At 41.4% G+C, this 12,326-nt stretch overlaps 1 protein-coding gene across 1 annotated transcript in view; it reads left to right on the top strand.

The window, feature by feature from the left end:
• Positions 1–11,839, top strand: part of Col4a3 (collagen type IV alpha 3 chain) — a 128,676-nt gene extending 116,837 nt beyond the window's left edge. The window contains exons 45-52 of the mRNA XM_052750024.1: positions 583–654; positions 742–867; positions 1,677–1,775; positions 5,448–5,660; positions 6,261–6,438; positions 6,547–6,661; positions 8,176–8,348; positions 9,192–11,839. Coding sequence (XP_052605984.1) covers positions 583–654; positions 742–867; positions 1,677–1,775; positions 5,448–5,660; positions 6,261–6,438; positions 6,547–6,661; positions 8,176–8,348; positions 9,192–9,276 — 1,061 coding nt within the window. The 3' untranslated portion in view covers positions 9,277–11,839. The remainder of the gene's footprint in view (positions 1–582; positions 655–741; positions 868–1,676; positions 1,776–5,447; positions 5,661–6,260; positions 6,439–6,546; positions 6,662–8,175; positions 8,349–9,191) is intronic.
• Positions 11,840–12,326: the final 487 nt, after the last annotated feature.

Consider the following 12,326-nt stretch of genomic DNA (forward strand, 5'->3'; position numbering starts at 1 on the left):
GATATCGTATTTAACATTAAAGTATCTTAAGTAATTAGATGTAATGTCTATGTAATTTGTTGTTGTTGTTTTGAGACAGGGTCTCTCTGTGTAGTACTGGCTGTCCTGGAACTTGCTATGTAGACCAGGCCAGCTTCAAACTCTGCCCCAGCCTCCTGAGTGCTGGGATTAAAGGCAACGTGCCCAGTCATGTCTGTGCACTTTTAATACTCTTTGAAGGAGTATTTCTCCAAATCAATGGCTGTTTCTTGGTAACCTTTTACCATCTGTACCAAAGATTATGAATAGAAGTGAAATGTTAACCACTTTGCTACATAAATAAATTTATAGGAGAATTCCTGACATAATGAACTCTGGGCTATCTATACAGCTGGGGAAACAAAATAGAAATTAGGTCACTGAGAAAACTAAATGTAAGAGCTCATCAGGAGGTATTAGCAGGAGTTCAACAGGACCTTGTAACTTACCCCAAATAGTTCATTGGTTCCCAAACTCAAAAAGTGAACTCAGAAACACTTCCCTGTGAATATTAAAATGTAAGGGTTTTTTCTCTGTTTCTTTCTTCCTCTTCCTCCTCCTTAGGAGAGAAGGGTAATCAAGGATTTCCTGGATCAATTGGACATCCAGGACCAGTTGGGCCAAAAGGACCACCTGGTAAATATATCTATTTCTCTATTATTCTTCTCTATAAAGAAAGGGTTGTTTCATGAAGTCATCTTCTCGTTGTGTTTATGTCCATAGGTGCACGTGGAAAACCTGGCACACTTAAGATCATCTCCCTTCCAGGAAGCCCAGGGCCGCCTGGTCCACCTGGACAGCCAGGAATGAAAGGAGATCCTGGGCCACTGGGACCACCTGGAAACCCAGGTGTGAGACTAGCACCATGGACCTGGATCCTTAGCAAAAGCTGAACAAAGAAAATCTGGAAAGCATTTTGGAAGCAGATGAGAGGACTTCACAGAAAACACTAAACGCTGCAACATTTTGTACAGTCAGTTTAGAACTGGGCTCATTTACCCTTGACCAGCAGGAAAAAAAGAGTTTAGACCCTTGTAAACCCTGTAAGCTCTTGTAACATCTGGACATAGTACCAAGTAGGAAAAAAAATTAGACCTTAAAATGTTGTGTTTTGTTTTTATTAGGAGAAAGGTATTATACCTAGCTCCTCTGGCAAACACCAGCATCTGGGTTTAATTCTTAAATGAATGCCTAACTACACCCAAGTTCTGCACATGTGGACTCATCTAACAATTTGTACAGCCAAGTATTAAAGAAAAATGACTTCCAAGTCTTTCCAGAATACTGATATTTGAAAATTGAACCTAACCTCTTACATAGTCTTAGCATATTGGAATAGTTCTAAATAGGACTCTGGTTCTCTTAAGTTTGTCTGAATCACATGAGAGACAAGAAAGGTATTACTTAATGGTTTGATTACTTCATGGGCATTGTGAATTCTGGAATAAAATAAAACAAAACAGCATACACTTTCATATATTCAGGGTTTCCAGGCCTTCTGGGGACGTTAGTGAACAAACATGCCCATTTGCTCAGAACTAAAGGCCTTCCTGGGATGTCAAACTTGGCTGGCAATACTGCAGAAGTCCTCGGGTGGGTGACAGCCTGACCTTTTATTCTAATGTGATGACATGTAATACAGCTCTCTTTTTGCCTAGGGCCCTGTGGACCAAAAGGTAAACCAGGCAAGGATGGAAAACCAGGATCTCCAGGGCCAGCTGGTGAAAAGGGCAACCCAGGCTCTAAAGGCCGACAAGGTAAAAGCCCAGCTTGCCTCCCTTGCTGAAGCAGTATTGTCTCAGTGTTTAGAGGGGACTCGTGTATACGTGTGAGTGCAAGAAAGAGCGATTATTCCGGGTCTTTCGATTAGTGCTATTGTTCAGATCAGAAGAAAGGCAGGATGCCATCTGTTCATTTGGAAGAAGAAAGAGTCATTAATGACTGGAATACACTGTCCATTTTGCCCTGGGCAGATGTTCTTTTCATTTTTAGCCAAGGCGTAAATCTTTGGCTAAGGACAAATAGAGCTGATGAGGTACTAGTTAGTATCCTATTCTCAGAAAGGCGAATTGTTTTTAATTACCTACAGGTGTTACATTGACTAATAATTTCTTATAGGAGTATTACGACCTGGACCAGCAGGGGTGGCTCTTCAGTGACAGGGTCCTAAGTGGGAGGGCCAGGAGATCAGAAGATAAGAAGATAGGAAAGTCTGGGATTGGGAGGTCTTGCACAAGCTATGTCTTATGCCAGGCAAGCTAGTTAAGAAGTACAGCATTTGATGTACTATTTGCAGGGGAGAAAAGGAACTGTAGCCAGAAGTTTTCCTGTGTCCCGCCCAGTCCATAGCCGCTCAGACCCCAAAAAACACACAGAGGCTTATATCAATTATGAACTGGATGGCCTATGGCTCAAGCTTCTTGCTAGCTAGCTCTTATATCTTAAATTAACCCATTTCTATAAATCTATACTTTTCCATGTGGCTCATGGCTTACCGGTATCTTTACATCTTGCTTCTCCTGGCGGTGGCTAGTAGTGTCTCCTTTGTTCTCTGTCTTTCTCCTTCCACTCTCTCTCTAGTTAGAATGTCCCACCTAACTTTATTCTGCCTCACCATTGGCCAAACAGCTTTATTTATCAACCAATCAGAGCAACACATATTCACACATACAAAATGACATCACCCATCAATGCAAATGGACTAGACATTGTTGATGTATTTATTGTTGTATATATTGTATATAGTTATTGTACTTATTGTACACAGTATTTCTTATATTAGTTATAACTTTTTTATTTTTTATTTTTTATCAGACCAAAAAAGGAAAAAATGTGGTGATATTTTATTTGTGATTTAATACATAAAGCTTGCCTGGAGATCAGAGGAATGGGAACAGGCATTATAAGTAAACAAAGAAGTCATGCAATGTTAGCACACGCCTTTAATTCTATCACTTGGCAGGCAGGATCTCTGTGTGTTCAAGGCCACACTGGAAACAGAGCCAAAACTAGTTAACCATGGAGGTCTGGAGGTTTGTATAGACAGACAGTAAGTGATGGAGCTATGTAGGAAGAGGAAGTGATGCAGCTGAACAGAGAGAACAAATCAGATGGCAGAACAGGGTTATTTGATCTAGTGTTGCTGGGAATCTACATTAGAGGACATCCACCCATTTGATTCCATTCATACTGTGTTTTTGTAAATGGTTCTATTAATTTATACACCTTAATTACCAAAGCTTGATTTTATAATGAGGTGACAGCAAGCACTGAATACTACAAATCAAATTGTGTTGGGAATTGATTAGTGAGTAGTTAAATGCGATAGACGCATAGGATACTACAAATCAAAATGTGCTGGAAATTAATGAGTAGTTAAATGCTGTAGAGACCTCATTGGAATGATGTAAGGATTCAAGTTTAGATCTGTAGAGATGCAGCATAGTCTTGTATAGTGCACATGAACATGAATCTTTTTTTGGGGGGGGGCGCGTTAAGACAGAGTTTCTCCGTGTGTAGTTCTGGCTGTCCTGGAACTCACTTTGTAAACCAGGCTGGCCTCAAACTTGAAGAGATGCACCTCGTGAGTGCTGGGATTAAAGATGGCATGAGCATGAAATCTTACCTCCAGTTTCTGCCCTGCTCAGCTAATCATTTTACAGTTACCATGGAGACACTAGAATGTATCTTCTGCTTAAGGTCCATATTAGTTACTTTTGTATCACTGTGATAAACATCCTCAAAAGAGGCAATTTAAGGTAGGAAGACTTGTCACCAATAGGACAGGCACAGGGGTGAGAACACCCTGTGACAACAGAAGCAGCTCTCACCTCTGCCTGGGTCAGCAAGGAGAGAAAACAGGCATTACTAGCAGGTAAAATCTGGAGAGGCCAACCCCGAGTGACTACTTCTACCAGTCAGACCCCGCCTCCTAAGGATCCACAGCCTTTAAAACAGTGCGGCAAGCCAAGGAAGGGCTGGGTATTCAAACCGCAAGCCTCTCAGCCTCACTTCAGATTCAAACCCTAACAGGACCAATTATAGCCCCCTGTGAATAAGAGCAGAGGGCAGGGAACATAAAGAATGAGTCTGCTTCCTGTGCAGTAAAGTCAAGTTCATGGTGGACTTGTGAAAACCCCAAGGAAGGGAGGGAGGGACAGGAAGAAGGGGAGAATGGATAACTCACCCGGTATCATTTAGAGAGTGACAGAAGCGAATCAGCCTCCTCCAACTGTGGAGAAGAGGCAAAGCATAAATACCACTTGGTTTGCAACTCCTTTTTTTTTTTCAATTGATTTATTTATTATGTATACAGTGTTCTGTCTGCATATATGCCTGCAGGTCAGAAGAGGGACCCAGATCTCATTACGGATCGTTGTGAGCCATGATGTGGGTGCTGGGAACTGAACTCAGGACCTCTGGATAACAGCCAGTGCTCCTAACGGCTCAGCCATCTCTCTAGCCCGGGTTTGCAACTCTTACAGATAAACAAAGAACCCTTGTGACAGCAGGGAAAAAAGTCTGTTTTGCCTTGCTAATGGAGCAAAATCTTTCTTAAAGTTTGCACCTCTAGGAAGAACTTTCAAAGTTTTACATAATTGTTTTCTGGATTTACCAAATCTTAATGTTTATTATCTACTTGAACAGCTTTACAAGTTGTAGGTATTTTATTTGATTCTATGCTCCCCGTACACACACATTGTAAGGCAAGCCATTCATTCATTTGTACAAAATGTCCGTGAGGATTACCAAATCAAATGCAAGACACTATGCCAGACATCCCAAGGGAGTTCAAAATCAAAAAAGACCCGATCTCAAAAACCTCAAGATGCCTGCAAGTATCTGTGACAAGATGCATCCGATAGACTGACTAATATTTAATATTATTTTTCCATTGTATCAGTTATAAGGATATAAGGAATGTGGAGGAGGAAAGATTTGTTTTGGCACTTGGATTCAGAGGGGTCAGTCCATGGTTGTTTGGCTCTATGCTTGGATGCCATGTGGTGGAAGAGCATCGCACACTGCATGGAAGACAGGGAGCAGGGAAAGCTGGATGGAAGGGGCCAGGGCAAGATACAGTATCCAAGAACAAACCCCCACTTCCTACCTCTCCCCAACTCCCAATAAAGCCATCATCTGTGAACCCATCAAGGAATCAATCCATTCATTAGGCCAGACCCCTCATGATTTAATCATCTCTAAAAACTCCTCCACAGACACACCCAGGTATGTCTTACTAATCTCCTCAGTGGTTCTTACCCCTCTTGATAATTAAACCACCCTAGCCATGTTATAGCCCAGCCTTCCCTAAGATTTCTTTTCATATTTGAGGCTTACCAGCCACATAGACTCATTTAAAGTAGTACTTTGGAAAACATGTTTGAGAGTCTGGTCATGATGCGACATGTATAATTTGTTTTTCAAAGGACCACCTGGATTGAACGGATTGCCAGGCTTAAAGGGAAAACCTGGAGACAGGGGAACACCTGCCTCTGGGACAAGAACGCAGGGGTTTGTCTTCACCCGACACAGTCAAACCACAGCCGCTCCTTCCTGTCCAGAAGGAACACAGCCACTCTATAGCGGGTTTTCTCTTCTTTTTGTACAAGGCAACGAACGTGCGCATGGACAAGACCTTGGTAAGGTTCTAGTTCTCAGTCACTTTATGATGCAGATTGTAAAATATTTATTAGACGGGAGCTTCCTCTGAAGGTCACTGTAAACAATGTTAGCTTCTTCTGGTGCGTTTGAGAGAACAATTGTGGCCCGAGGTTTAATTTTCATCCTGATGCATAAACTGCTAGAAGGAGCCCAGCTAGTTTGGCCAATGCCAACAATTTTTGCCTCAACCATCTGTCTTTTGTTTAATCCTCAAGTTAATCTTTTCAAAAGCTTCCTCTGGTTGTTAGCTATTATGAATACCTGGAAATACTTGATGCAGAGACATTGTCCCAACTGAACATCAGGCCCCAAGTTCTACTGAAGCCAGTTAGAAAAAGCTGCAGGAAGCATTCTTGATAGGGGAGGGTTTGTTTACCCATGTGGGCCTCTGACTTTCATCCTTCTTAAAGCTTTACAATACCACATTTTGCAAATAATTCTTTTCTATTGTTTCTCTTTGTCTTTTTTTTTTGTCCAGTTCTGTCACTGGCTATGTGATAATTAACCTGTGTCTAAATAATGATACTCAAAATAACTTTAATTTACTGGAAGTGACACTCAGCTTCATGTTTTATTAGGCACTCTGGGCAGCTGCCTGCAGCGATTCACCACAATGCCATTCTTATTCTGTAACATCAATAATGTATGTAATTTTGCATCACGGAATGATTATTCATACTGGCTGTCAACACCAGCGCTGATGCCAATGGACATGGCTCCAATTACTGGCAGAGCTCTCGAACCCTATATTAGCAGGTAAAAAACTCAATCCCTTCATTTTGTAAAAGGACCAAGTGGATCGCTTAACTTGTTAAGAACGGAAGGGTAGAAAGTGGCCGTCATACTATCGGTTTCATTCTACAGATGTACCGTTTGTGAAGGTCCTGCGATGACCATAGCTGTTCACAGCCAAACTACTGCTATCCCTCCATGTCCCCATGGCTGGGTTTCTCTCTGGAAAGGTTTTTCCTTCGTTATGGTAAGAAAAAAAAAAAAACTTAGCACATTTGAAGTAATAATTATTCCCTGTAGAACCTTGTACCGTGCTAAGAAAATGTGGTCTCCTATCTGCTAATGTGTGTAACACGCTTGGCAATCTGAAAACACACTTAAAGAGCAACTTTGGGGCTGGGGACCAACTCAGATGGTAGTGTTTACCTCGCATGCACAAAGTCCTAGGTTCCATTCCTCAGCAGTACATAGAACTGAGGAATCCCAGCATTCAGGAGGTAGGGGCAGGGAGATTCAGAGTTCAAGGTCATCCTTGGCTACACATCAAGTTTGAGGCCAGCTTGAGTTACCAAAAAAAAAAAAGTCTCAATAAATAAAAACATTAACACCAGAAGAGTGACAACTTTGGTGCTGTTGATAAGTAGTGGAGCGCTGAAAAATAAGGGACAGCAAGATGCCTCGGGGGTAGAGGCACTGCCACCAAGGCTGGTGACCTGAGTTCAATCCCTAAGACCCACAAGGTGGGAAGAGAATCAGCTTTCCCAAATTGTCCTCTGACCTCTATACATTTGCGGTGGCATGCATGTACACACACACACACACACACACACACACACACACACACACACACACCAAAACAAACAAATAAATAATGTAATTTACAATTCTTAAATAGACATCTCTCAGGAGATTTTCCACAAACCCCTAACTGTAGCATTCAAGTGAGAAGTAGCTACTCTGTAATGGAAGTGGAATGCCTATTTTTTTCAATTTTGTGTGATAGTTTCTTTACCTACATTGTCTGTAACGCTTATGATAACCAGAGGAATACTTTTTAGCACTTGTGGATTCATAAATAAAAATGGAGCTGTTTTCTTAAGGTATCATGATTATGAGGTGACAAAATGTGCCTTGTACCATGCCCCTCTGATGCTCCTAAGAAGCTGAGAATGGGGAGGAGCCTCTTAAGAAAAGCCCTGACGTTAGTGCTAAACTCAGGATATGGACCCACCACCACCTACAGTGCTAATGGCTGTGTATTGTCACTATTCACTTTCTGCATAGCCTTGTTATTACGTATCATTCCCCCTTCTTCACTCACAGCTGTCCACTCAATCAGTCATTAATTAAAAAACTATATTGAATGCCCATCATGAGCCCCAACTGGTCTGGGCAGTAAAGATAGCAGGGGCCATGCTCTTCTCATGGAGCGTCTATCCCAGTGGTAAAGACAGACAATAGGCAAAATAAGAAAACAACAGTAGCCATGGATCTAAGTGCTGACACATGTATTGGAAGATAAGGTAAGAGAGCTCACAGCTCTCACTGGTCTTTGGATGACAGTATCTCTTCCTCAGACGCCCAGAGTGTTAGCAAATCTGGACAAAACAGAAGAAATTTCTGTCTAGTGGTTTGGTTTGGTTTTGTTTTCCATTCCTGATGCTTTATATGACTGCTCCCTACCCACCTGAAAAATGTGGAAAACTTGCATTTGAACTCCAGTGGATAATGCTTTACATTGAGATCTTTTTGTTGTGATAGTTCACAAGCGCAGGCTCTGAGGGTGCTGGGCAAGCACTGGCATCGCCCGGCTCCTGCCTGGAGGAGTTCCGAGCCAGTCCGTTTATAGAATGCCATGGACGGGGAACCTGTAATTACTACGCAAACTCCTATAGTTTCTGGCTGGCTTCATTAAACCCAGAAAGAATGTTCAGGTAACTATGCAATGTCAGTCTTAATCTGATGACTCGACTGTAGAACTGTTCAAAGGCTGCCTATATCTGCTTTTTTATTTTTACCTGCATATGGATGTACTTACATTAACTCTCTCATCCCAGCCAATAAAATCCTATCTATCTTCATACTTGCAGGCTAGAGGTATTTTGAACTCAACAAATGGGCTCTATTTCTCACTGTGTCAGTAAAGAACAAATATATACATGATTTTGTCATCACTAAACATATTCAACACATATATGGATTTATAGTAAATTACTGAATAAAAACTATAAACAGACATTTTCTGTCCCTACCACCTAGTCCCAAATAATCACTCAGAGGCTTAATATTACTTATAAAGGCTTATCTGATAGCTGAGGCTTGTTACTACTAGCTCTTACACTTAAATTAACCCATATTTCTATTTATGCTTTGCCACATGGCTCATGGCTTATTACCTCATTTTTTACACATCCAGCTTGTTAGGTGGCTGGCTGGCTGGTGGCTGTCGTGACTCTGCCCTCCTTCTTCCCATCATTCTCAGTTTGGCTTTCCTGCCTAACTTCTTGCCCAGCTACTGGTCTATCATCTTTTTATTAACCAATGAGAGCAATAAATATTCATAATGTAGGAAAGGATTATTCCACAGCAAAAAACACTAGCTGATCTTAAAGTAATGTATTAAAAGGCTCATGAGTATTTAAAAGGGAAGGAATAAAAAAAACTAAGAAAAAATAACATAATAACAAATAATAAAATAAAATAACAAAACTCAAAGCAAATTAGGCATTTCCTTTTATCCACAAATCAGTGAGTTCTTTCATTTGTGTTTATTTCAGAAAACCTATTCCATCAACTGTGAAAGCTGGAGATTTAGAAAAAATCATAAGCCGCTGTCAGGTGTGCATGAAGAAAAGACACTGAAGAAAATAGAACCACTTTGTTTCCTTCTTAAATAACCAAGTTGTGACTCAGTACAAGCATTTCTTTAGGTCTTTTTTCTCTAACCTTACAGTGTTGTTTGATGAAGATTTGGTAGTGCCAAGTTTCACCACACCAGAAAGCATTTCACTCAAGTTAATCTGTGCTGTGGGTCTCTAAATCTGTGTGGTTTAAAAGTTCCCTGTGGGAAGGCAACAGCTTTCCACAAAACATCACTGAAATCACATTCCACTTGTACCCAAAGCGCTGACTAAATGATGCCTGTGTGGAACTTGAACTACAAGCTAAGAGAGATTTGGTCCAGTGTTGGACAACGTGTTCCTTGTCTCCCACTCTTGACCTAAGGCATTTGGTTTCTTTCCACCTCCTTCCTGAGCCCTTAGACTTCAGCTAGAGAAGGAGATGGGGGCACACCATGATAAGACACAGGATGAATGAGGCTCAAGATGTTTCAGGACTCATTTAAATATGCCCAAAGCTAGGACCAAAGGAAACCTCCTCAAGGGAATCATAACAGGCTTGGATATAAAGTATTGTTTTATTTTCTGTTTTGTTGATGATGTCTATGTGCTTGTTCACTGAGCTGATTTTACTATGTCAATAGATTGCAAGAGGGTAAAACGTTTACTCTTAGGAGATTAATTTTTACTAGGATGTTATACACATACATGGAAACATTTCTCTTCATTGTTTTTCAATGTACTCACAAGTAACAAGGACACTACTTACTAGGTGTGCACTTTATCCCCATTCCTATAAATACCAACCTTAAAGAATTTCACCAGTAGTTCAATAACCCAGGAAAGAATGAGAGGCACTCGCTGGTTTATCAGACTCCAAACATTTTTCTTTGATCGAAATAGTTTATAACATGGTTTTACAGATTTGTTTCTTTGTTACTTTTCTAACTTTTCCTTTAGAAAACATATCACACACACACACACACACACACACACACACACACACACACACACACACACACGTTTTTATGTTATATATTCTCACCAACCACGTGGAGAAAGACCACTGGGTGAAAACCTTACTGTACACAGCTGCTATATGTCTTAAAACTTGCTTTTAAGTATATTGATACATTCCCAAGTTTACCTAATTCAGGCTAACAAGTATTTTCTTCAGTACCAAGCTATGTCCACTATACCGTGCTAGAGTTGAGGGTGGAAGGTAGTGAGAGAGCCTTGTTTCTGATCTAATCTCAGAGAAGGCAACATATTCCTTGTATAAAGACTCTCACACATGCAAGACCTCCCCTACACACACACACACACACACACACACACACACACACACACACACACACAAAACCAACCAAACAAAAAGAGTCTCATATACAGATATAGCTCTCCCCTGATGGATTGTTTTTTCCTTTATCACTGTTTCATAACAATACATCAGGCCTGAGAAAACGCTTACAAATAAGAGCTATGGGGCTGGTTTGGCACCTAAGAGCACTGTTGCTCTTGCAGAAACCCCTGGTTCCGTTCCCAGTACCACCACTGAGTGGTTCACAGTGGCCTATAACTCCCGTTCCAGGGGATCTAACACTCACTTCTGGCCTCTGCGCGCACGCGCGCACGCACCCACACACACATACAGCCACATACTAATGTATGCAAGACTTTAAAAATTTTAAAAAATAAGATCTATGCCCAGGCAAAGTTCATGACTTTTAACTGCTCTTCATCACCCCAAAAGCCAAAATTTGAAAAATATTAAGAAAACAGAAATGTTTTTTACAAATCCAATAGCTGTGGCACTACTTGATGACTCTTAGAGGCCAGGCATTATGAGGCAATGCTTACATTTCTTGATCCACTGAGGTGGAATTGATGGTGCTGATATTTCCGTTCAGGCTGGTGCTGTATCTCAACTACTTTGTATTGGAAAATGTGACCCAAGAATACAGACAAGGGTTGACATTCCTCACCACTCCCATGACTGCTGCCAAGACATTTTTATACCTGAACTAAGACATGCAACATCTCATTTCCATTATGTATTTCACCTAGTTTTCCCTATTCAAAAACCATCCTGCTGCCCTAGTTACATTCTTGAAATAAAAAGAAGGAACTAATCTTGACCAGTGGGGTCTCTGAGTAGTAGCAGCAGCAGCAGCCAGGTGCTTGTTATAAATGCCATAATATGCCAATTTCATAATATTCTAAACCTGCAAAATTAGAAACTGTAGTTGGAAACCAGAACTCTGTGTTTTGCTTTGATGAGAGCCCAGGCCGGCCCCCCAAATCACCACAATTTTTCTGTCTGCATTTTGTTTTAGAAGTTTTCCCCCTGACTCTGGTGCACGCTACTCTCCAGGCAAACACCCAAGAAACTGGCCACAGTCCTTTCACCATTGCCTCTTTTAAAAATTCACAGGTAGCCGGGCGGTGGTGGCGCACGCCTTTAATCCCAGCACTCGGGAGGCAGAACCAGGCGGATCTCTGTGAGTTCGAGGCCAGCCTGGTCTACAGCGCGAGATCCAGGAAAGGCGCAAAGCTACACAGAGAAACCCTGTCTCGAAAAACCAAAAAAAAAAAAAAAAAAAAAAAAAAGTTTAAAAATTCACAGGTGACTTTCAGGGTAATCTATTTTACCACCAGACTGGTGCTGATGTCCAATGGCTGCCCTTCATTTGCCCCCTAGGCCTTTCCCCCCGCCCCTTGTACTCTTACCAGTATTTAACTTCTGGGGAAAGACAGGTGATACTGAACACTTAAATCCCAATGAATCCATTATCAACAGTTACTCAGTCACACTTCCAAGTGTGAGCATTAAAATACAGCCCATGCATATTACTCCCCAGATGTTTACCAATACATTATAAAGTTATAATTGAACTTCATATGTGGCTGGAGAAAAGGCTCCGTGATTAAGGATGCTGGCTGCTCTGCTGAGGACCAGAGTACACTTCCCAACACCCAGGTCATGTAGCTTACATCGTAACTGCCTGTAACTCCAGCTCAGAGATCCAACCGGCCTCCAGCGACACCCACACATAGGTGGCATTCACTCAC

This window comes from Peromyscus californicus, unplaced genomic scaffold (genome assembly GCF_007827085.1).
Source record: "Peromyscus californicus insignis strain IS unplaced genomic scaffold, ASM782708v3 Scaffold_21__1_contigs__length_65335640, whole genome shotgun sequence".
Taxonomy (NCBI): Eukaryota; Metazoa; Chordata; class Mammalia; order Rodentia; family Cricetidae; genus Peromyscus; species Peromyscus californicus.